This window comes from Montipora foliosa, chromosome 10 (assembly GCF_036669935.1).
Source record: "Montipora foliosa isolate CH-2021 chromosome 10, ASM3666993v2, whole genome shotgun sequence".
NCBI classification, from domain to species: Eukaryota; Metazoa; Cnidaria; class Anthozoa; order Scleractinia; family Acroporidae; genus Montipora; species Montipora foliosa.
In genome coordinates this window covers 14,024,792-14,037,352 of record NC_090878.1, presented here as the reverse complement: position 1 = coordinate 14,037,352, position 12,561 = coordinate 14,024,792, and the positions used below count along the sequence as shown (strand labels likewise).

General features: G+C 39.9%; 1 protein-coding gene across 2 annotated transcripts in view; it reads right to left on the bottom strand.

Annotated features, from left to right (window-relative positions):
• The window catches only part of LOC137973773 (1-phosphatidylinositol 3-phosphate 5-kinase-like), a 13,779-nt gene extending 1,556 nt beyond the window's left edge, over positions 1-12,223 (bottom strand). The window contains exons 1-12 of one of the 2 annotated variants that reach the window (XM_068820657.1): positions 12,107-12,223; positions 11,063-11,165; positions 10,575-10,648; positions 10,379-10,466; positions 10,094-10,257; positions 7,832-7,937; positions 6,585-6,676; positions 5,412-5,503; positions 4,700-4,844; positions 2,944-3,089; positions 2,024-2,048; positions 1,376-1,435 (exon numbers count right to left, since the gene is read on the bottom strand). In XM_068820657.1, coding sequence (XP_068676758.1) covers positions 4,805-4,844; positions 5,412-5,503; positions 6,585-6,676; positions 7,832-7,937; positions 10,094-10,257; positions 10,379-10,466; positions 10,575-10,648; positions 11,063-11,165; positions 12,107-12,130 — 783 coding nt within the window. In that variant the 5' untranslated portion in view covers positions 12,131-12,223 and the 3' untranslated portion in view covers positions 1,376-1,435; positions 2,024-2,048; positions 2,944-3,089; positions 4,700-4,804. The remainder of the gene's footprint in view (positions 1-1,375; positions 1,436-2,023; positions 2,049-2,943; positions 3,090-4,699; positions 4,845-5,411; positions 5,504-6,584; positions 6,677-7,831; positions 7,938-10,093; positions 10,258-10,378; positions 10,467-10,574; positions 10,649-11,062; positions 11,166-12,106) is intronic. The other variant, XM_068820658.1, reaches the window with a different exon arrangement.
• Between the last annotated feature and the right edge of the window lie 338 nt (positions 12,224-12,561).

Here is a 12,561-nt window from a genome sequence, read left to right as displayed (position 1 = left end):
GTTCGTTCGTGGTATTCCACTAGGACTCGGTTGTTCGAAAGCCGATTAACTTAATCCAGGATTAGCGTAGACTTTTGTTTCATGTTTTCAACCTTTTGATGAAAGTTTCTTTTGTTTATTTTTGTTTTTCAAGATTGACGTCTTCCAATGTAAAGGTTTGCTGAATATCAGCGTTGAACAGCATTTGGGAGTAGAGAAATAAACGCCTTAGTTAATTTTTAGTCCGGGAGTAGCAACAACAACTGGGCCCAGGAGGTTGATCCTTGTGCTTCCGCTTTTCTTTCATCATTGACACGAGGGAATTTGTGATTCGGCTTATCAGTATTCTGTTTTCGATTTGCGAAGTCTGTGAGCATCATTCGAAAAACAAGCATCTAAAGACCGCGGTTCTATCTCTTCCTTTTATTAACCACATCTCATCACAGAACACACAACATCAGACTATTTGACTTTTGTTTCTGCTGCAAGAAACGTAGTTCAGCACCCCACTGACCAATAAAAGACACAACCAGCACCAAAGTAAACTAAATCTGTTACGCGTAAAACAAATTTAACGCATTTCAAAAACCGAACCTGGGGGTTCGGTATTTACCAACACTTGCTGTCCACGCTTGGCGCAATAGGTAGGACATTTTTGGTTTTTTCTTTTTTTTTTTTTTGCTTTCAATTTTTTTTTTTGCTTTCAATTCTTATTTTTCTTGATTTCAAAAAGATACCTGTTTTTTTTAACTGGGATTTTCCTATTTAATGGTCGGTTATTACTAACTTTAAGATCATGAGAGAGAGCTGGATCGAGGAGAAAATGACGTCAGAGGCTCATCAGTTTGAGAATGCAATGCGTGTGTACGCCGCAGAATTAACGTGCATCACGGGAATTTGGGCTTTCAGACTTTTAAACTCCCGTTTTGCTTTTATAATAAGCTGCATTCACACGCTGAAATTTTAAGCTAGTGAGCATTTGACGTCACTTTTCAGTTTTGGACGTGAGCAATGGCGGACCGTGAAATCCAAAACTTACATTCAAAGTAAATGGCCTTTGGATAACAATCAAAGCTCAAAATTGTGTAGTCAGGTTATTTTATCACAGGGGCACTTTAAGTGCTCTTTGTTTCGACAGCCACTGGAGCTCTGGTTGATACATAAATGATAATAGGTGACGTCATTGATATCTTCGCTACAGAGGGTCCTGAGGAGGGATTGAGGTTACCCGAGCCATTTCCCAGTGTCATTACAAATCCCACTTTCTAGAGTCCAAATTTCACTGGCCTATCGAGGTACCAGTGAACTTTATGCCATTTGCATCTTAGATCCTATTTGATCCATTCAGGACCCTTAACCACAGTAACCCCAATAAATCACAAGGAAATGCACTTACTAGCGGTTGAACATTTGAGGCGTATCGTTTCACAGGTTTACCCTCACGGTTGCAAAGAAACTGAAAGATCAAATAAACAAGGTCAAGGGTGCGTTAGCTAAAGGAAATCGGGGGTTTCAATATAGAAGCCGGTTACCGGCGGTATACCGCCCCCTGCTTTGCCTCACACCGCCGGCTAGTTTGCCTTGATTTTCACTAAAAATGCTATCATAAACTTGTCAAACTGCCGCCTTCAATGGTTTTAGGGTTAGGGTTAGGGTTATGGACGGCCGTTTCAGAAATTATTGAAACCCCTGGAAATACAAAGAGACACCCCTTCCCTCCGAAAAATTCATTTTGTCCCGTTTAAAAATTTTATTGTCTTATCTTATCCACGAAGAATTTTTCCGAACTTGTTCCTAAATTTTTGAGCCGTAAAAACGTTTTATAGTCCCTCGTTTCCAAAAATGGCGACCCTTAGCTCCGGGCTCCGGGTGAGAATGCGAGAACGAGATTTCTACGCTCTGAGAATACGCAAAGAAAAACTCGACCACCATCACCATCCTTTGCGCATGCTCAAAACTGACAGACAACTTATCCTTTAAAACCGGCACCGCGATACTTTCATTGCAGTGTTCTCGATTATTCATTTTTTAATTTATTACTTACCTTTCCAAAATTCCACTTGATAAAGCTAAAAATAAGCAGATAAAATATGCACTTTAGGAGAGGATCTGAGGGCAATATATCATTCTGTGAAAGAACTTAAGACCACATTCACACGGTACCGAACTAATTTTCTACCAGTTGAAAATTCGTGCATTTTGGGGTCACAAGGAACCACACCAAACGCACGAAAATTTAGACGCCTCGCCGTTCAAAAATTTGAACGCCAAAATCGGGGGCCGGTACTATCGAAAATTCAACCTGTGCGCTGTCAACACCTTGTCCGTCTAAATCTTTTGCATAGCAAAGGCGTGGTTGCATGGATGGGTGGTAACTCAGCTGGAAAAAGCCATTTTGTTTTCGTAAAGTAGCGCTCTGCGCATGAACAGATAGTAAAACCACTGACAAAGATTAAATTTTAATCCGGTTCGTCAGTTCCGTGTGAACTGAGCGAAAATATTGCACGGTTCCGTGCGAACAAAATGTCCGGTCAAATTTTTGAACGGGTAGAAAGTTCGTCCGGTACCGTATGAAAATAGCCATAGTTCATTCAGATGGTCACCAGTGTGGATTTTTGTTATTTGAAAAATTCCTTGAAAAAGCTCACAATTACCCAGAGTTGGTGTCTTTTTTTGTTTCGCTACCCTCCTAATGTTGTTTTCTTGGCAAACTCTGTGAGCCAATGAAGGAGGTGTGATGTGTCTTATAATTTTACTCTTTCTTTTCTACATTCATTTTCGAACTATCGATCTGAAAATAAAGAACCGCAATACGTGAAAAAAAGTTACTGTTTTTCATTTTGGGTTGCACACATGCAAACATTGTTTTAGCTTGGATTGCGGAGTAGCCTGGTGGCCAATGTCTCTGATCTCTGGATCTCAAGACAAGCGCCTCCGGCCTACACAAGAAGAAACCGAAATTACCTTCCTAAAGTTCCTTTCAGCTGGCTCTTAAGGTACTTGTACAAAGGTATCGCTTTCGCACCGTTAACATTGATTTTGGAAAACATATCAAACTTGACACCATAATTCTCCACAAAGCGTTTTATTATCGGCTCTGCATCGGGTTCCTATAACAAACGAAATTATAAACATGGATGGGGATTCTTTGATTGCAGTCACGTGATAAGACGGCCATGTTGGTGCCAAAACAATAGGAAAATAAATGAAGCACAAGATTTGCATAATAATAGAATCAAATTCCCAAAAGACTTTTCCGCTATTGTTCTTGCCATCAACATTCAACATGGCCGCCGTGACGTCAGGTGCAATCACAGACTCGTACCCAGTCGCTATTTACGGCTTTCAAAGCGAAAGCGGTCTGGATAAAGTGGAGCGCGCGGGGAGTTATGGGAAGAGGCCGACCCTTCCCATGACACCTCGCGCGCCTTAATCCAACCTAGTATCTAATCCTCTTTCCCCCAAAAGCACGTAAATAGCGACTGGGTACGAGTCTGGTGCAATCAAAGAAAAGCCCTAGAGAACGTGTTTATCAAGTTTAGTTGTGTCTCAATATCGCACTAGCGCTCTAAAAATTGCAAAAAAAAAGAAAAGAAAAAATTCCGCTCCTTGCTTCTCTTTGTTACCGAAGAGTTTTTCTTTTTCGTGTCATTGGATCAAAGAGCTGGTTTACTTTAGCGACGCAAGCCTAGACAAAAGCGACATACATTGAAGCATCAACTTACAGTGTTTTTAGTTCTCAAAAAAAAAGTTCTCATTAAGAAAACGCCAGTGAGTTTGCGTTGGTTCCCTGTGTTCGCATTTGCATCGTAATGAACCCTAATCTACGTCTTGCCGTAGACGTTGAATTTTCTGCTCGTTTTTCTTGTACATAACAAATTGTTCGCGGAAAAAAGAACCCCCAAACCATTTTCCAGTTAGTCAAACAAGGAAAACTTAGGTTTCATGGCTTAAGATCGTTCATATCCGATCCGACTCCCTACAGAAATTCTCTTCATGAACTCCCGATGAGTCTGATGACTCACGAAACAGCTTCATTGGAACTCGCAAAATTTGACAGGTAAGAATTTTCATTTTATCTAGCGTCTTTTCCTACAAACAATGGCGGTTTAAAAAGACTCCGAGTTTTTGTTTTCGTTTCTTCTTAACTAAATACTCGAGATTGAAAGAGTATAGTCTGAGTTGCCGTGCGTGACGCGAAGCTAAAGTCACAAGTTTCACTCCATTTTACGTGAAACTCGAAACGGCAAGACGACGTTTGTCGTTTCACCTATAGACGTGATGCTAAATCTCTGGCGACCCTGCTCCCGTGAGTTCTAGTAGCCAGTGGCGGATCTAGGGGAGGGGTTTGGCAAAAAAAAAATTGTAAAAATTGAGGCTAGAATTTTTTTTGGGTCCACACACTCAAAAACTAGAAAAAAACCCCCCCCCCCCCCCCTTAGCTCAAGTTCTGGATCCGCCACTGGTAGCTAGCTCAATGGGTGGAGCATCCGACCTGTGCAAACGGAGGTCGTAGGTGCGAATCCTGCCTAGGAATGTCATTTTTCAGTTGTGCTTTTGCCCATTGCATGCCGAAACAACAGAATAACATGTACTAAAATGGCAGTTAATGTTTTTGTTACCTATTCGCATATGATAGGGGAAGGCCTTTACGTTCTTTGTAATCTTGCAATGAAAAGTTTTCTACTCGTAGAATGGCAATAATCAAAATCAAGAATACCTGATTACCAAACTGGTTACACGGGAATCCAAGAATGCGAAGTCCACGATCAGCGTAAGTGGAGTGCAGTTCCACAAGCTGAGTGTAGTTCTTCTGTGTTAAGCCTCAGAATGAAGCAACGTTGACAATTAACGTCACAAAACCCCTGAAAATGAAAATTGACGACGGATTCTTGCGATCTTGAGTAATTCAGAATTGGGATGCACGTTTTCCATAACGCCGCAGCGGGAAGCATCGATGCAGAAATATGGTCCCCGCAGACAAGAAAACAGAAAATTAGCATCTCGTTTATGACTGGCTGCTGCTTATAGTAAAGCATGACTATACTCTTATGTTTTACATTTTCCTCTATATATCTGTCGTTAACAGGCAAGAAATAAGCTAAAATCGACAGAAACTCTTCCACTCTCTAGTTGGCAAAGGAGGAAAAATATGACCAGGAAGCAAAATGCTTCTTAAAGAAGCCAGAAACGTGTTTGCTTCCCGAGAAACAAATACTGGGCGTACGCACAAAGAAGGAACTTGACCACGTTTCCGTAAAAACGATTCCTCGTTTGCTAGGAACGAAAAAGAGCGACACATCGCAACTCTGAAATTCTCCATATGTATCACCAAGGAGAACATTAATTTTGCTTTTCCTCTTGCTTTGATCTTCATTTGAGCTATTAAGCGCGCAATACTTGAAAAAAAGGAGACTGATTTACCTACTTACCGATATTTTTCGAGAGATACAAGGTTTCCATCGATATCTTTTGCGCTAAACTCAAAAATAGATTCGGCGTTCTTCACTTTGTCGTCAACTTCCTGTAATAAATATGTTGTTTACTTCTGTTACATGAATATGTTTAGTAGATAAAGTTGCTGGCAACCTGGCCACAAAGGATCACATGGCCGTGGCTTGCAGTGTAGGCGTATTTTAGTGGTTACGGGCTAAGCGTAATTCTCCCCGAACTTCTTAGCCGCCATCTTGAAATTCTGAAGCAGAGGAAGTTTGGGGAGAGAAATAAATTGCCACCAAGGGGGTGGACCAAAAGCGTGAGAGGTGATTCTCTCGTCCCATTCCCTCCCAACATCCATGCAACATGAAGGCTCGATAAGACGCCTGCACTGCAGGCTAACACGGCCGGTGCTTGATAATGCGAGCAAAAGTACTGTTAACCACACGGCAGGAGATAATTGCTGGGTTTTTAATACCCCCTCCCCCACCCCACCCCCAATTTGAACACCTGGCATTAGTTGCATACAGTAAATGGTTAATATTGCTATACAAAGGAAAAGTCACATTCATTTAACAGTAGATAAGCACTTGAATTGTCCAATGAATAGCGATGTATCCAATGAAGTTTAACCATTTTTCCCTTATGTGGATCCCATTCACAACTAAAATCAAACAAATCTGGCAAGGCAACTGCTGTTGGATAAAACATTACCCATTGAAGAATCAATATCAAAGCTAATAGACCGTTTCAAGCACTGAAAAATGATTTCTTCTGTGACTATGGGACAACCTAGCCAGGGCCTGGGTTGTCCCAAAGGTGGATATGGCAATATGGATTGAATAAATCACTACCTACTTGATAACTAAACTGGGATAGCAAATTCTCATTGACTGGATAGTGGTTTATCAGGTGGGTAGCGCAATCCACTTGGTGTTGATGCAATCATTGAGAGAGTGTGGAACAAAGTTTTTTTCGCACAGCAGCAGAGCCACGCCCTTTGGTTAAGAATCTGGTGCCTTATACACAACCACATCTTCTCTGAGAGAATTGCAGCCATGACATTGACCTCATTCATGAGCCCTTCCACTACCCCTGACTCAGAGCCCTTCTAAAACCCCTCTGTCATTCTGCCAACAACAACGACAAGGTACAGGCCCATTTTTTACCTCCTCGGTTTGGCCAGTTACAGCTCCTGACTTTTCAAAAGCTTTCAGCCATGACAGCTGCTCTTCATCTGAGCTAAAGGCCAGTCGCAAGTCTGACATTTAAACAACACAAGATTAAATAACATTTATGAGCAGTTTACCACAATACAGACTGACAGTAGACAGTAGAAAGTACAAAATCCAGGCCTGTCAAATTCGAAGATTAAGTACATGGCCAGACAGAGCAAAACATGAATTTTACTCAGTAGGTCAGACGTTTCACCAGCTGTACAGTTATGATTGATAATAAACTTAGTTTAAACTACTGCAATAGCAAACTGGCATGTTTAGTCAATTTGGTGATCATACTCAACAGACTTCATGGTGTGATGTTTCAATAATTAGTGAAACAAAAACCTTAATGAATATCTGTGAGTTGTGGTGTTTCACTTATTTTTCTTTTCAATAAAGCATTAATAAATGACCTATACCCCATTCACACCAACAAGACATATCTAATTAAACTGGGTTTAACAAAATAAAAATCAGTCACAGAAAAATGTAGGACTGGATTTTCCATGAGATTCAGGTTTGTTTCAACACATGCTTTGACCTGTGCTAAATTTGTAGTTGACAAAAATCAGTAAACATGATTTTAAAAGAAAACCCTTTGAAACCGTGTTTAACTAAACATGTTTAAGGTTCGGTGTGAATGGGGCAATAGATGAGGTCTTGCGGCCTTATGCCATGAGATGCAATGGTGTTTCTATCTTTAAGTTTTCTTGAGCAGATGTTGCTCCAACACTTCGCCGTCACTTTTTCCACAAGTAGCAAATGTTGCTGTCACATTAACTTCATATTTCTGAGCTATCTCAATGACAAGTTCCTTTGCTACTTTCCTTCTTAACACTCATGCAAATAACTACCATGATCCATCGTGTACAAAAAATTATCACAGAAATATATGTCTTTATGAAGAGTTCCTCTTGCCCCTGTTAAAGCTTTGAAAGGTACTTCGTCACTTGTCACAGATGGAAAGATACTTTTTAAGAGTCCTGTTGCTTTTACCGGTAATTAGTTCTTGGAAGGCAAATTATAATTATGAAATAGGCGGTACCATACAGCAGAATGTTTTACAGTCACTTATTGAAAGCAAAAAAAAAAAACCACAAAGTCTGTATGCAAAGAACAGGGTCAATCAAATATAATAAATAATTTAAAGTGTTATTATTTACTATGGGATTGTACAGTGATTTTTGGCAACTGACCTGATCTCTGAATATCAGCAAAGGATAACAAAAGGCAAAAATTTGCTGATTTATCCAGTTTGACAGTAGCATCTTTCACAGGATACTTCTTAGATGGTGTTGATTGCTACAGAAAAATAGGTTTCTGTGCATAAGAATAGTTATCACTTCCCCGGGGAGGGGGAGGGGGGGGGCTCCCACATAAAGAGGACGGGGGTGCTCATCGTACCTTTTAGGGGTTAAAAAAGCAGTTTTGGTACCTCTTAGGGGTGAGAAAAATTTCATGCCATGCCCACTAGACAGAATCTTGGTACCTTTTAGGGGTTCTTGGCAAAATTTCAATGAGCACCCCCGTCACTTTTATATGGGAGTCCCCCCCTTCCCAGGATCACATCTCCAGTTGATGCTAGGAAATATCCCGTTCTCAGCTGATGTCAACTATGGGGACGTATGTCATGTGACTGCTGTCTTCCCCAAGTCTCAATATAATTGGAGGAGGAATTTAGAACTGGTTGTGGTGAAGGTGCTGTATCACTTTTTTCTCTGCAGCCCATGCCCCCACCTAGTTTAATCAAAGAAACTAATTTTACAAGTCATAACCAAAAATTGCATTGATGATCTCTTGCTTTAACACAGAGGTATGGCCCATTGTAAATTAACTATTAGTAATCCCAGCTAAATAAAAACAGTCTTATTGAATGGTTTTAAACATATAATATGCGCATATATTTTTGCCCCAAATGGGTGACAAAAAATACAAGCAACAAAAAAATGTCCGCACATATTTTATGATATCATAAACATTTCAAAAAGAGATTTATTATTCCACTATTGCGTCATTTTCTAGTATTTTGGCTTCTGCCTGCATTGTATACATGATAGTAAGGCGTGCATGAATGACAAAAACAAAAGTGACCAACCATTCAAATGTCCTTTATTTGATTGAATATCAAAACCATAAAAACTAACATTTGATTTGAGTTGCATTAACTTTTTTTTTTCAGTTTAAAGTGTCCCCAATTAGTGCTCCAGTGCTAGAAGACTAGACTAGACATTTAAATGAAGTTCCTTTCCTTTCCTTTATATACAAAATGACAAGTGATAGGCGATGATAAGTTTAATTCTTGCACTTTGCAGAGCTTCTGATAGGGTGCAAAAAAAAAATGGAAATTATGTGGCACTTTCAAGTCTCATTACGTGGCAAGAAGGGTCTATTATGTGGCAAATTATGCAATTTCATTTTAGCTAATTTAACGGTGTTTGTTTGATCTAAGGGAAGCACAAGTCATTCCTTGCTGTTCAAGAACATATTTGAGCACAACGGAATGATGAAAACATCTGAACTACATTTGTTGCCTCATTTTAAATTACTGAAATCAGAGATGGCTCCCCTGTGAAGAAGCGCTAGGTGTTTTAACAACAAACTTATCCGTGACGATGTTTGTTTCAAGTAAAAGAAAATACTACATATTGCAAATAACAATTCAGCAGTTTTCACACTACATTTCTTCAGAGAATATTTAGGGAAATGGATTGTCGCCAATGAGCAGTCGCTGACTATCGAAAACCAGAACCAGTTCCCCGACAAGTGAAATGATGCATAGAATGCCAGTTTGTATATTTCTTCATTCTTTCCAGTTTTTGACATCTTTTGAAAGCTAAAATGGCTTGAGATTATGTTTAAATTATCAGAGAACTTATGAAAAAGCGAGATTTGGCGCTTTTCTTCTGTAAATTGTGCAATTTTGTACAAATTCTGCGATTTTTCATGAATTATGCAATTTGTTGCGATTTTAGGTTTATTATGCAAAATCGCAACATTGCAAAATATCAGAAGCCCTTGGCCTTTGCATTGCGTTCTTTTGTTGAAAAAAACCCTGTTCTGTCGGTATTTGCTCCATTGTAAACCGGCCAATCTGGGACACTATGTACAGTGTATTACTGTCTCATATTTTGTGCGTTCTCTTAACCAAATAATTATGGTAAAATGGCATAATAGTGGAAAAATTAATCATGATATTGACAACGAAAGTGAAACTGATGATGACACAATAATAATGACAATAACAATGCCTGCATAAAGGCCACGCACACATTCAAATGACCCAACACTTCCCAGTCCCACTCTTCCCTCCCTTCTCCTACAAAGAAGACCTTTTCAATTCTGGATCTGAGTGGGTGGCAGAGATTTGTGCTATATAGAAAAAATTGATAATTAACCAATCTGCTCATTTTGTGTGACATTATGTACAGAAGGTATGCAGAACACTGTCCATATCTTACCAAATCAGTTCTGAACTCATAAAGTGTATCATCTCCTGGTCTGAGAACAATGAAAACTTGCTGCCATATAAGTCTTCCTCTCTTCTGTACATGGCTAGTCTTTGCACTGCAGTCTGCCTTAAGGGATGCCACTGAGGGCCCAGCTGGCGACTGATGAGGGGGGTCTGCAATAAATTTAAAAAACAGGTTCAATTTCATTTCTGAAGAAACTGGTCTGGCATTTACAAACCCATACAAGGTAGTGTGCCTATGTGAAAACACTGTGGTACAAAAACTTGTTGTTACCATCTTGACGGAACCTGTAGAACAATGCTTTGTCCTCAAAATTGTGTTCATCGACCACATGGTGAACCAAGTCCGCATCCAAAAGATCCTAGAAAGAAACAACATTTACAAATTTAATTACGTCGCCCATAATCTTTTACATTGATTTCTCTTATTTCTAATAAAAAAGCAAAACGTTAAATTTAGGCAAACCAACCTGGCCTAGTTTAACCCCTTCCAGTCTTGAGCTTGCATATCCATTGGCAATAAACCAGTCAATTGCTTCCGATCCTAACGTGGAAGGTACAAGTCACAGGTCAGAGGTCATTGTTTTACCAATTGAAACAGAAAATATCCTAAACATTCATAAAAGCTAACCTCAGGCCTAATTAGGCCTAAACAAAAGTTTTTAGGCCTAAGGTTAACTTTTATGAATGTTTAGGATACAATCTGTATTGGTAAATCAATGACCTGTGACCTGTGTGTAGTGCGAAAGGCTATTGGGAGAAGGAATCAAGGGTATCTTGGGGATAGGGGGTCATGATTATCTTTCTCTTTCTTCACTTACTTGTCCAAACCTCGCCCAAGCTTCAAACCAAGTAACTATGCAAATCTATTTCCTGCTTCTGCTCCCCACCCCACAATACACACTATAAATTCCTCAAATTATATTACAACTATACAAAAAAACCAAGAGTAGCTTACCCACAAAGCAGGCATGATATTTTCTAAGGTGGTAATATCTGTCCTTTATAGCCAGTCCACCATCATTTGTTGCTGCCCTCAGCTTGAGAGAGATATTCTCAATCTGGGAAAATATCAAGTGAACAACTTCTGCAGTTTGAAGTAATGGCTATTTTATTTGGGGAACATTTAAAGATTGGATCGTTCAAATTCCCGCCCCGTTTGGCCAAAATGGTGTTCAAATACCCTACCGTATCCTAGGATTTGTCTTTTATACCCTACTAAAGAACAATCGTTGTTGGCTCCTGTCGTCGTTGATAAAGACCTTTTTTTGTAAACCAATCGCTCACAAATGCTATAGCTCTTCCTTTAAACTCTTCCATCTTGTCCAAACACGTGTTTTATAGCAGTTAGCGACTTCAGTGCCCAAAAAAGATCATTTGAAACCTGACACTTCTTGTTCAATTTTCCCCACCCCACACAGGCAAAGGTAAAATGCCCCACTCACTGGGCACAGAAGATGGTCAAAAGCCCAAGGTTTTCCCAGGGGAGGGGGGGGGGGGGGTTGTTGAAGTTTTGATTTGATCGGCGCATTAGTGCAGTTACCCTAACCCATAAAATGAAAGCTAAAATTTCAGAGAGTGCTTAGGCCTAATCACTGAAACGAGGGCTTAGGCTTAATCAATAAATTATTGCTATATTGACCGTGAGTCTCAATGACTCATTGACTCATAAATGATGGGACCTCATGCATCAGAAGATGGCTAAAGCATTTCATGGTATATATCTAGGAGGGCTTGCATTACACCGAATAAAAATAACTCAAGGTTGCAAAATCTTCCATTCCGGGAAAATATTCCCTTGCAAATTGCAATAACTTGTTCCAGCCAGATTTCGGTTTTAATTCAAACAATAATTGAGCTAAAGTTTCCTGTAAAGTTAAGCATTTGTTTCGATCAGCAGGAAAAATTGATCATTGGAGCTTTGCCGATTAACCGTCCAAATATTTCAGACTTTATACTTATACATTTTCCTGGTGAAATGGGTTGTTCCTCGATAACTTACCTTTTCAAGATCAGTTTCGCACATGTCATCTCCTCATGTGAAGATGCCTTAATGGCGCGAGACCTTGTGAGACGGTGAGATATGTTGCCAGCGTGACGATCCGCGTGACCATAACGTGACCATACACTTGTCATCAGCTTCCCCGAGGGGGCGGCCGACCCAGGACCCAGGACTTGCGCAGTTTTGCGAACACTCGAGACTTCATCTGATGACAACAGAACTTTAAGTAATGGTCCGGCTAAGAAGCAGGCAGAAAACAATAGCCCTCGGCAATAGGGTCAATAATTTTGTGGTGCTAATTGGCGCATAGAGCAAAAGCCAAATTTCACCAAGATACAGATAATAGGGGTAGGGAAAAGACAAGGCCTAAAAATGAGGTTTTTTAAAAATTTGTTCTTAGTTTTTTCGGTTTTTTTTGGTATTAGCCAATGAGATGAGCCGATTTAAATGGAATT